The sequence below is a fragment of the Trichoplax adhaerens genome, genomic scaffold (genome assembly GCF_000150275.1).
Source record: "Trichoplax adhaerens TRIADscaffold_3 genomic scaffold, whole genome shotgun sequence".
NCBI lineage: Eukaryota > Metazoa > Placozoa > Uniplacotomia > Trichoplacea > Trichoplacidae > Trichoplax > Trichoplax adhaerens.
This window is the reverse complement of record NW_002060945.1, coordinates 5,008,183-5,020,956: the sequence shown is the minus strand read 5'-3', so window position 1 is coordinate 5,020,956 and position 12,774 is coordinate 5,008,183. Positions and strand designations below refer to the sequence as shown.

Genomic DNA, 12,774 nt, shown 5'->3' with positions numbered 1-12,774 from the left:
TACTGTACCTGCTTCCTATCAATTGGACATCTAGCTTTAATAATGATTGAACACTTTCGTGATAACGCTTGTGCTGTATCCAGGGACCAGGGTCAGAATTTGGCAATTATATTATATTATAACTGTAGTAATGTACTGTAAAATAAAATAAAATTAAATTAATTAAAATTTTTTGACAGTGTTCGCGTCAAAAATCTCTCTGTAATTTAATCGAGCAGCACTCGGCTGTTCTATACTGTACAGTACCTGCAGTGCAGGACTATTATACTGTACTGTAATTCCTTGGTACAGTACAGTACTGTACATTAGCAGGCGTTAGCGTGAGATGCAATTCCTCATGCAAGACAGCGATGCGGTCCTATTGGTCCGTATTCATTTTCTAGTTGTCCCTGTTAGTATCGTATTTATTAAATGCGAACTACAGATCTAGAACAGTTTAAAATCCGAGATTCAAAGTAAGTAGCTACTTTTAAAGGACCCTTAGTTAAGCGTACATATTATACATTATATGAATATATATAGCACATATTGCACAAGCGAAATTTTTCACAAATCTCCGGTCAATAAATTTGAAATCTACTACACGATGAAGCCAATTCCCCATTGTAAAAATTCCGGAATCAACGGTTTGGCTTATGTACAGGTATCCAGCATCTACTGCACAGTAGTGTAAGGCACATTAACATGGACATGAACATTCCATTTCTGTAGTCCCTGATATCAATTACTAAGTCAACACAGGCTGTCTATTTAGATGATTGATGAGAGGAGAACAGACTTTCTTTAATAAAGTATTTACTCATTTATTATGGGATGTGTGATGGCATGTTATTCCTTTCGCACTTTTTATTGATTTGCTAGCAGTTGGTTAATTTAGGACAAATTTGTTTTTTTAATCTCTACTTGATATGTTAGGCTTCGTAATATAAAAGCTAAAAGGTCTATAAAAATAAGTGTACTAACTCGATTTAAACTTTATTACGATGTGCAGTCCGCTTATATTATGATTAAATTTGGTCATAAAACTGTAAAAAGGAAAGAGCTGACACCTGAAGGATATAGCCATGATTGGGAAGTTTATGTTTGTGGTCTTAATAAAGTAAAACTGGATGAAATTATCAAGAAAGTCATCTTTAATATCCATGAAGACTACGCGAAACCTCACAGGGGTTAGTTCCTATTTTGTGACAATGTAACTTATTTATAAGAGCATGAGCTTTCGCAGGTGTTAGGCTTAGCTATAGCTATTAATCATCAACTTTCAAAAGTTTTATTCGACAGTAATCAAACTAATGAAAAGTAATTGACCGTTAGAGTAATATAGTTCGTCGAGTAATACGACTCGTAGATCAAATTACTAGACGGGACTTTCTCGTAATTGATTTCTTTCAATCAATAAATCATAGCTAAATTTATTATCTTCCGATGCTCTTTCATATTTATAGTCGTTAAGAAACCTCCATACAAGGTTATGGAATCTGGATACGGCGGGTTTGATATGACAATTAATATCTACTTTAAATGTGATGATGTCGAACATCAAGAATACAAGATTCAATACGATTTAACATACCCCGAAAATAATGAAATCATCGAAAATCATATTGTAAAGAGAATTCTTTTCAATCAACCGAATAAAATTTTTTAAATAAGCTGTTAAAAGCTGGAGCTTCAATCCAAAATGTAGAAACCAAAACGTCCATTTACCAACCCGGAGGTACCTTAATAATGAAGGTGTAATTAGCCAAGCCTGACCATCATTCCATATAATTTATGTATATGCAACACCTACTGTATGGCTTAAACGCTCAGCCACATAAAAAATTGAAGAATTATAAGTAATGCATTATAATGTTATTGCATATTAACCATTTAATATTTCAATTTAGGAGAGAAGATATCCAAAAATGGTATGAAAAATAACGTTAAACCTAAATTAATAAACGAAGGTCAGAATAAACGACCAAACCATGTTAGACATGAGACACCAGAAGTAAAACCTTCATCGCTAGAGTGTACCTCAGATCAGAAACATGCACACAAGAAGAAAAAATTGAAGATGGCAGATCATCCTAAGATTGAAAGTGACAACTTATCAGGTAAGATAGTCTATTGGCTTAAAAAATAATCGCTTTTTGATTGCTGACGCGATTACTTGAACATATGAGTATAGAACACCGATCAAAATATGAAAATTCCTCGTCCTTGAACACAAGATTAAAAAACGGCAAAACCTCTAAAGAAATTAAACTTGCTGCAAAGTTAGCAAGTAGCTCTAATCGGAAATCGACCGCGTCATTTAATATTGCGCTAGGTTCTTTAATCACACAATCCAAAGATTATTCTAGCGATTCAGAATTGGAAGATAATTTTGTTAAGAACTCAGTGAAGCTTTCAAAAATGAGAAAGGATGTAAGTTTTGATAAAAAATCGAATGGTACAATGCCCAAAAAGAAGAAATTTAAAAAAGACAAACTCGATGGACATTCTGCTAAAAATAGCTTCTTGTCCAGTATTTATGACAGCGAAAGTGAGTCAGAAATTAAGACTAATAATACAAAATTCTTAAACGCTGCAAACGATCGATTACCGGTTAATACAGATACAATTAATTTCAATAATGACGATAAAAGAATTGATGTTCACGATTACTTCAGTCAATCTACTTCTTCGTCACCCTTAAATAGCCAGAAATCGTCATCGAGTTCGTCATCCGTTGATAGATATTTCAAGAATCCCCATGATCATGCAAGACTTGCTAAACTACATCAAATAATCATTTCATTAAAAGATGACGAACTAATTAATGGCGTTGCTGATATAGTTTACGCAAGCGGAAATTACGAAATATGTAAAGAAGTTCAAAAATTTCAATTTAAACTTGAAGATTTGAGTCAAAAAACTCTTTGCAATCTTGAAAAATTAGTATATAAATAAAACGGTCATAAGTTTTCTTAGCCTTTCTAATATTTATGTTGATGTAACAAATTATCATAATTGAAATTGATTTCTATTCTAAGGGTATTTGACATGTACTAAATCGACGAACAACAAATATGAAAGATAGATAATTTTTTGTTCCAAAGAAAGCGTTTCGTATTATTTTTGATTAAAATGATGTATTATACTTTTATTACTGATATAGAGATAGTGATTAATTACTATTGCATGTACAATTGTACTCTAAAAACCTTCCTTAACTTGGCCTTTATCAACATTAATGAGGCAGAATTTGCTAAGAAGTAAATGTATTAAAATGTGTTAAATAATTTGATTTAACTAAAATTCAAAATCTGATCTTTAATTATACGTATGAAAGTGTTGTAATGATTACATTTGCTGTATTGCGTGGATTAAGGAAAATACTAACTACTAGCTGTAAAGAAGAGTTGAGGCTACTTCCTGTGTTGAGCATATAACCGGGAATTGCATATTGTTCTCTTGTTTTAATAATATAAATATTATTATAGTACTTACAGTATATTATTTGTCGTTTGTAATTGCACCAAAGATTTAATTCATTGATCAATTAGAAACATACAATAGTTATAAACGTCCAGCTTTAAATATATCGCTGAAATAAAATGAGAAATATAGATCCACGTGTCGTGCATAAATATGGAAGATAACAATTTATTGCATAATTTTTAATTTTTATTCTTTTACGAAATAAATGAAACTTCATGCTGCCATTTTGAATTCGGTAGTAACAAGGTCCTTTCAAGTCGACATTGTCCCTCGAACTAACGTACCATAAAGCAATTTTGTATGCTAATAAAGCCTTGCAAGGCCTGTTATCTATTACAATCTGAGATTGCAATCTGGTAATACTATATTGCATAATGTAAAGATAACTTCGATGTATTGTATATCTGATTTTTCAATTTTTGATCGAAGTGATTCGGACTGCAAAAATTGTCTATGTACGCATATATGATCGGCTGTTATAAATAAAAGGATCTACGTTTATTTTTGTTTAACCAATGACTAGCAAACGGACAAAACACTAAAAAGTTGAATCATCCAATAATTTACTAGAAAGCTGATCAAACGCGTTATAAGTCATTGCTATATTGAAAACAATATTACGAATATCAGAAGCTATGCTTCAATAATTATATAAATCTTATGACAAATAAAAGAAATAATTAAAAACGGATATGATTGTAGCGAATGTTTCTAACAAGCAACACGATCTAGTAAAATATCTTTGTTATCAAATTATCATAAGGTATATAGATCATAACAATCTGTTATCGTGGAATACCATATAAATGCATGCAAATGAGCACTATAGGAATATCATTTTAAATGTAGATAACAGTATCAAGACAATATTATACACAATTGAACAAAATAATCATCTATCACTCAAGTTGAATTAAAACCGCTAGAGATTTTAACTTAATGCTAAGATGAATGACCTAATCGGGTATGAAAAATGTCGGAATATCTTGTACACAGTAATCATATCTATAATTTACAATGTGAACATATAATTGGGTAAAAATATGTATACAATGTTAATCATATCTATAATTTACAATGTGAACATATAATTGGGTAAAATACTTATACAATGTTAATCATAGCGCTTGAGATTAAATTGTTATGAGCAGCGACCATTAAATTGTTAATCGTAAAATAACAATATTATTTTCTACAAATTACTTCGCCTGTATTTGCATTACATCAAATATGATAATAAAAAATTTCATGTAAGTATATAAATATGAAAATAACATAAATTCAACCTGATTTCGCATTTTTAATGAGGATGTGTCATCAATACACATCGAATGATTTGAAGTTACATCGTACCGCATAAGTGCTCATAAGGACAATAGAAATCAAGTTTTAATAATAATTATCAAAATTAAACTCACTTATAATTGACACATCAATTAATACGAAGTTTACAAAAACAGTATTAATACATTATAGATTGTCTGATTAAAAGGAAATTAATGAATTAAAATCTATAATTTAGTAGTATTTAAATAAAGAGTAAGAAAAGTGTAACATATTGCAATGGTAATGAAAAGAATAAATATCATTGATATTCAAGCATATCTACTTATCTATATTACAAGAAATGATGAAATATCAATAGTATGTATATGCTTATTGACAATTAACACCGTAGCTGCGAGGAAAAATGTTCTCCATCTAACCAATTACAATCTTTTTATATGAGCCAACATTAAATCGATGCGGTCAGTACGATACCATAGTAGCAAAGAAGTACTGCCAATTATGAGCAATAGGATAGCTAAAAGTGTCATTTCATTCTATAAGAAGATTTCATCTTTTGCTTATTGATTAAAAGTGCTCCTTGTAAGTCTGTCATATACGAAAGTTAGGGTATTGTAATCAAATAGAAGCTTAATATTTATCTTCTTTATGATTTAAAGGTCTAGTCACAGCGATTTACACTCGATGAGTGCAATAGTCGTAATGATAGTTATGACTAATATTGATTAATTCTTATCTTGACCTTTCCATTCACTGAAATCTTATAACATCATATGCTCGTAAGCTGGCTAGTGTAATATAGACGGCCCAAAGTAAAACTAATGTAGCTGCTGTAATATATTGCCATTTGATATCTCCTCCAAGTTCACCACCAAGGACCTTTTATCGATAATATAATTGATAATTATAATTTAGATAAAAAATATTTCGGATATGTATAGAATCTCAAGATTAACACACGTAGATCCTTGGATAGAATTGGTAACTTACAAAGCGTCGGAACAACAAAATAGCCACTCCAGCTCCAGCTACTACAGTGAATAGAATAACAGAAAATTGCATATCCCCTGGACTAATCGCGTAGTCTGAATTTGAGAACATTATCTGACGGTAAGTGGTAACCAAAACCCAAGGCAATCCCAATCCAAGAAAAACATTAACACTATTACTCCCTAAAGAATAATTGAGATAGAAATTTTATTTCTGGAAGACATTAACTTGAACCATTCTATTGTCAAATGGTATTCCTAATTCAGTTTGAGAAAATTTACTTTTTAAAGTATAAAATTCTCTGTATCGTTAAGAAATTATCTGCGTTAATTTTGCATTTTAGTTTAATCAAAAGCTACAATACAACATAGAAGTATTTAAAAATTGTAGTAACAGTTAATTATACCGATTTCGATTAACAAAATATCATGACTGTATCCTTTCGTTGCCATTACTATTATCCTACTCAAACTATGGCTGCCTGCACAGACGCCTGATGTGAATGTAAAGCTTACAGTATCATGACAGAGGTCCTTAACAACATCGAGCTTGAATTACTTATTAAATATTGCTCGTTAGTGATATCATTACAGCTTTAAAGGCCACATAGATATTAATATTAGACGTAAAATTTCAAACGTATAAAAAGCTTTTATCAAATTTTGATAATGTGTGATTATTTGTTGTAATATCGAAATAATTCTAGATTTTATGATTTATAATTTCAATGTTTAACATATCAAATTTGTAGATAACAGATCTAAATTATAGTGGATACTGCTATGAATCAATAATAAGTCTAAGTAATTATGTACATAACGGTACCTGTAACATTTCCAATTGAAGCATCTGCACTGTGGTCATGAACTGCCGCATTTCTGCTAGCAAATGTATCAGGTAAACTTGTTCCTAGGGCTACTATTGTAATTCCTGTTACACTGGGCTTTAGTAATATAACGCATCCTAACAAGTTACCAAACTGAAACAAGGAATAATCATGATGAGATACTTTACTTAAAATTTGATAATCGTTCTAATTACTTCATGTACGCAACATATTTAGCATTACATTAGGAATAAATACTACTATACCTGTTCTATAATAGCTGTCAAGAAACCAATATAAACTAATGATAAAACAAAGGCTGGCCAACCCCCTAACACCGTCCTACAAATTAATTAAAAGTGTTTATGACATTAAAGATTACAATATAAAAGAATATTAACATAACCAAATTTCAAAGTAGTAGTCGATCAGAAGCTCTTTACCTCGGTGGAATAGTAGCTGCTATTATTTTCCATAAAAAGGCAATAAAATGCAGAATATAGTCAAGATTACTGGGAGGTGATTCTTCTCCAAATTCATCAATATCGCTCCCAACAGTTAATGCACTGTGCAGTGTCCATTTTGTAGGAATCAAAGTTTACAGTAAATATTAAGTAAAACTGATTGATATAAAAATTGCAAATATCACATGAATATGTCATTTTAGTTCGCCTGTAAGTAATATATTTCTTCAATCACTGCGTTAAAGTTACGATAAACGTGTTCGTTTAGCTATTGGTGGTAAATACTGTACATACTTTCCATGACAAGTGTTATTAATTTAAACATGAATCTCAATAAGCTATTCATATCCAGCAACTATCATCTACTTGAATTTTGCAAGTAAGTTAAAGCTGTTTTTAAATGAATATTTTTAGTAATTATTACTTTGTGAATTGTTCAGCCCAACTAACATCTTCTCCCTCCACTCCATTTAAAGCGGCAAATTCTGCAACACGATCACCTAATGCATCTGTAATTTTAACCAATATAAATTATGTTACGTATTAACAATCTTAAAGTTAGATTATCCACAATTTAATTAAATTTCTGGAAATTAATTATTGTATTTCATAATCGTACGTATAGCTTAAGATTTAAATTGTTACAAATAAATAAATATAACATGGTATTCAAAGTTGTAGTGTAATCTACCCTCTCATTGATTCTCCTAAAACAAAATACATGAAATAATTTGCATATCTATTATTACATTATGTAAACTAGCACCGTAATAAAGATCTCATGCTATATTTAAATATTTATGGCAGAGAATTACCAATAAAGAAATACATAATGCATGCATAGATATTTCATATATGGAATACAATGCTTACCTCTTTCAATATCAAAGCTAACAATAGTTGCTCCTATTTCACCAATTCTTGCTCCCATGCTTGCATTGCGTAAAGCAACTAAGAAATTCTTATCCAACTAGAAAGTATTAAATATCATCAATTCAAAACTAAAATAACTTGATTTTATCTAATTACTCTTGAATCAATGGATTAATATAGCATGAATGTATACTAAAAAATAGCTTAAAGTAGTTTATATGACAGTGAAGGCATTTTATGAATGTCTCTTAATTTAATAGCAGATAATTGCAAATACGGTAGTCTTTTTACACTAATACAACCACAAAGAGTATGTAAAATTAAAGTTATAATCAATACTCTAAAGCACTATTAGAACAAATGATATATTTGGTGTGCTAACATGAAAAAAAGTCGATATTTATACAACTGTTTTACCTTGACATGGCTAGCGACATTAATTACTATTTCCTTCTCAGTTTCGCCGTTAGCAAAAATTAGCATATCTGTTTTTGATTCATAATCTTTATGATTTTCTTCTACTTCGGGAATAATTCCGCCATGGGCAGTTCCATCTCTGAATAAATCAAAATAATGAGTGATTTAATACTATTAACATTCATGCAAGGGTTAGTACAAAATAAATGCCAATGCAATTTCGGCTATCAAAGAAATTATTCTTCAAAATCGCATGTAATGTACAGCTTAGTAACTATGCATAAATTTAGCTGGAACGGTGATGGTGATAATACTCTCGAGAATATTATTAGATAAATCTGTAGTTGCTCTCTCTTCATACTTACATAGTAGCAAATTCTAAATGAACAGTGCCATCTACTCCTTTCTTTCTGAGCACTTTCAATGATATCTGATTTGAATCTTTATCAACATGATATTTTGCTTTTTCAAATTGAAATTCTCCTGGCACTAAAACGGATAACAAAGGCAGCCGACATTGTTAAATGATAGATTCTTCTATTGCTTTTCTTTACTATGGAAACATTGCTAACTGTCATCAATACTATTGTATTACATCAATATAGTATTCACGATTTAATTAACAGTGGTATTATAAAATATTTATTCATCTCAATATATGGTACGTTATATAGTAGCTTAACGACTAGATGAGATTATCAACCCTTTATTCTTCGTATCAGCAATCTATTGTATTATCGCTACAGCAAAATTGTTTCTCATTTGATACTATTTAAATAAAGATAAGTCGTGATAACAATTTTAATCGTGAAACTAACCTCTACACTGTTATTGTATTAAAATTTTAGTAGCTTGAAGGGTTAATTTAAACTAGTACATCAGATGAAATAAGGATTAAAAATATAAGAAATAATAGCAAGCTTACCATTAGTGTCAATTATGGTCACCAGAGCAACGCTAGGATCTGCCAATTTGCTATACTCTGATGGATTTTTCAATATGACGTAGAAGCTAAGATTAGGATGATATTGACCATCATTGAGGATATCAACCGTAATAGTCTTTTGATACTCTGATTTTGTGAAATTCTAGAATAAAAAATATAGATCGCTTTACTAAGACTTTCAGATAAGTTGCACATACATTTATTGACGATACGATCGGACAAACTCCATCTGAAATTTTGTATAGAGATAGTATTTCATTCTGGCTGATTAGTACAGTATAAAATTTTACATTCCACAATCTAGAATTCATATAAGATTGTTAATTTCCTTTTTATCTTCTTCCCTTTCTGTATTCGACTGTTATTTGATATAATAAAATACAACTAGATTAAATAAATGAATTCGTACCAGCCTGCCAGCGGAATATTTGAAATTAACACCTTGCTTAGCACCACCATCCCGAGTCTCAAAATCTACAGAAAAGTTATTCTGAGTGGCATCATCTCCTTCCTCATCGCTATACCTTGACGATTCTAAATCTTGGATACTTTCTTCAGTTATAGGATCACATGACTTTATCGATTTATCGGTCTTGAAGCTGCTGCTAAGACTTTTAATGATGGTTTCAGACGTCTAGAGCATAAAAATTTTATGAATCGATTTCACTTTAATTTACGTTACTGCAAAATTTTTTGATCACAGTATCAAATATGAAGTCCCACTATGAATGATTTTGCTTTAGTACCACTAACAACACAATACTAGATTCCATTACCGATTTGCCTAAGCCAAATGTAACGGTCTTATTATTCTTGTTTTCTTGGGATTTTTTAATTAAGGCCCTATTTTAGAAAAAATTGGAAGTCAGAGGAATATGAACATAATTTTATTAATAAGCGTATTTATGACTGATTTAATACAAAGTTTCTTAATTGACACGATGTTTCATAAAATTATGCCAGATAGTACCTGTGACGATTTAGCAAAACAATTAAATCAATGGAACCGCTATCTTCTCGGACTGAATATGCCGCAATTTCGAATACAAATGTAGCTGCTATATTCCCTATTTGCATTAGATATAAAAAATTTTGATATTAAAACATTAATGAATGAATTATTTGCAGTTCATTGTCGAATCAATACTAGAGATTTATGCCCAAGTGTGTTAAATTGGATGATTATATTTGCGTTCATGAGAAATCAAGATAAACACCGTTTGCATTAACTAAATGATATAAGCGATTAAATAAATGTAATCAACGACATTATTATAAGCGTTAAAAGTAATGCGATCGTATATTAATAGTATCATAGTCTTCCTTATTGTATTAGTGAATGGAACTTAATAAATTACAAAGATAAGCCCAGCATAAAAGCGAATTAGCGTATAAATTTGATCTCCCTAATTGAAAATAAGGAGTAGTGTCAAGAAAAACTAATGATAATACAGGTCTTTTACTTATGCGCCAATAAAACAGCAAAGTACAAAGTAAGCTTTACTAACATTTATTAACTAATGTAACTTTTTGATTAATGTTTTTCAAGATGCATGTGCTTTTTGATTTAATACAATTTTAAATATGAATCTAATGTACAGTTTTACAATTATTATCCCCGAATAATCTTGTATACCAGGATAGTAAAAGAACATTACTGATACCCCAACTTACTGCTAGAAGCGTTAGATTGTTCGTTTAAACGATGCGTAATTATATTAACAAAATGGGCCATTTTAGGTTCAGATGAATTGAATAATCCAGACTCTAACTCTACCATCTTATCAGTAACTGATTTGGACCTTCGATGCCTTTTACCTCCCATCAATGAACGGATAGCAGCGTGACGAAATCTGAAACATTGTTCATTTTTGAAAATATCAAATTTAGTTCGATAAAATAATATACGTCATTTGTCGAACTAAAAGGTTTTAACACTGATTTTTCGAAATTTTACAGGAAAATTATAAGATTATAACCTCACTAGGAAGTAACAATAAGATTATACGCACTCAAAACTGCTTACCTAGCTCGAGCAAAGCTATTTGAGGGTTTAATATCTACTTGTATTTTACCATGGTCTTCATAGACAAAGCTACTTCTGGAAATACTTGTGCGGGCGGAACTGGATAAGTACCGGAATTAAAGCAAATTGATATAAATAGAATACGATGCAGCAATAGATCACGTTTCACTAACGGTGTACTGTACATTTAAATTAAAATAGCCGAGTCCTTAAAAGAAATGACAATCTTTTTGTGATTAGTTACTTATTACAACGTATACTAGTAGAAATTAATTTAGCAATAATTTTGCAATACAGCCTATTAATTATTTAATCTAATTTACTTTGCTCGACTCCTATTTTCGCCAGGATTCAATTTCGTAACCGACTCCAGGTCGTAAGTGCTATTATGAGCAGAAGCAACGCTTTCTCGGTGAACATTTGATAATTCTCTAGAAGTACTCCGTATGATAGAGGCAGATGGATGGCGGCTTTTACCGCCGACAACGCGTACCTAAAGTCATTCATAAAGGAAACCTTGTCAGTCATTTTGACAAATGCAGTACCGTAAGTATTAATAAATTCCATGTCAAACGATCTGTCTATATGGAAATGTTAATGTAACAAAAATATCTCCGTATGTACGGATCGCAAATCCAGAAAGAAGACAGTAAAGTTCGAATTAATTTACTATATTATTATGAGATTGCTACAGAAATAGCAAGATAGAGTAGTCCAGTATTGATACTATGGTATGATGTCTTATTGCATCATGCCGTTAATTAATAATTATCGATGAACACTTTATAAAACTTGCAGTATTTTTGCAAAAATTAAGCCAGGTGTAAAGCAGTATCATCAAAAATAAAGAATAAACTGGCTATACCAATGAAATAATTAAAAACCAAAAGAGTAAGGCTATTTTTAATACTGTACGATTTTACAAATTATTTTTCTATCAAAGCCAATCGTAAGTAGGATGAATTTCACCTCTAATAATTTTTTAATAAGCGTATCTGATTATTTTTACGTATGTATAACTATGTCTGTATGCTATATATATAAAAGCATAACATACTTGATTGTCTTTTTGATTTAATATATCGTACCATTATCCATTAGCATGATAGAATAAACAAGACAAAAACTAGTGACCTTAAATTAAATTAGCTACCTAACTTCAATTGATCTTTAACATCAAAACAGCGGTTACTACCATTTTGAATGAAAATTTAATAAACGTATAATAATGCTTTTAATCAAGTCTATAAAATGTGTTTTTAATTCATCAATAGTAAAATTAATAATTGGAAGGTCACAAAATTAAGTCCTCCGTTATCATTGCGATGATGATTAGATCTATAAGAACATGTACTGCAGAAATCTAAAATTTTAAATATCTTCGAATTAAACTAGACGCTTTTATAATATTACAAAAATCCAACGTCATATTTTACTTTGTTTTTATAGAGTTTTTGCTGTAAAATAGTTATCAGAC

General features: G+C 30.4%; 2 protein-coding genes across 2 annotated transcripts in view; one reads left to right on the top strand and one right to left on the bottom strand.

Annotated features, from left to right (window-relative positions):
* Positions 1-586: 586 nt before the first annotated feature.
* Positions 587-2,937, top strand: TRIADDRAFT_54575 (uncharacterized protein; the record flags this gene model as incomplete). Its single annotated transcript, XM_002111005.1, has 6 exons — positions 587-643; positions 992-1,169; positions 1,446-1,606; positions 1,654-1,717; positions 1,890-2,099; positions 2,174-2,937. 6 exons carry the CDS (start codon positions 587-589, stop codon positions 2,935-2,937), a joined length of 1,434 nt encoding a protein of 477 aa, XP_002111041.1.
* Positions 2,938-5,505: 2,568 nt separating this feature from the next.
* Positions 5,506-12,774, bottom strand: part of TRIADDRAFT_54574 (uncharacterized protein) — a gene marked incomplete at both ends in the record, with an annotated part of 8,502 nt that continues 1,233 nt past the window's right edge. Inside the window, 16 exons of the mRNA XM_002110463.1 lie at positions 5,506-5,634; positions 5,746-5,927; positions 6,571-6,724; positions 6,838-6,913; positions 7,015-7,137; positions 7,460-7,544; positions 7,909-8,005; positions 8,326-8,464; positions 8,691-8,814; positions 9,251-9,413; positions 9,681-9,905; positions 10,048-10,114; positions 10,242-10,338; positions 10,946-11,124; positions 11,298-11,396; positions 11,621-11,790. Of these exons, the coding sequence (XP_002110499.1) occupies positions 5,506-5,634; positions 5,746-5,927; positions 6,571-6,724; positions 6,838-6,913; positions 7,015-7,137; positions 7,460-7,544; positions 7,909-8,005; positions 8,326-8,464; positions 8,691-8,814; positions 9,251-9,413; positions 9,681-9,905; positions 10,048-10,114; positions 10,242-10,338; positions 10,946-11,124; positions 11,298-11,396; positions 11,621-11,790 (2,109 nt within the window). The remainder of the gene's footprint in view (positions 5,635-5,745; positions 5,928-6,570; positions 6,725-6,837; positions 6,914-7,014; positions 7,138-7,459; positions 7,545-7,908; positions 8,006-8,325; positions 8,465-8,690; positions 8,815-9,250; positions 9,414-9,680; positions 9,906-10,047; positions 10,115-10,241; positions 10,339-10,945; positions 11,125-11,297; positions 11,397-11,620; positions 11,791-12,774) is intronic.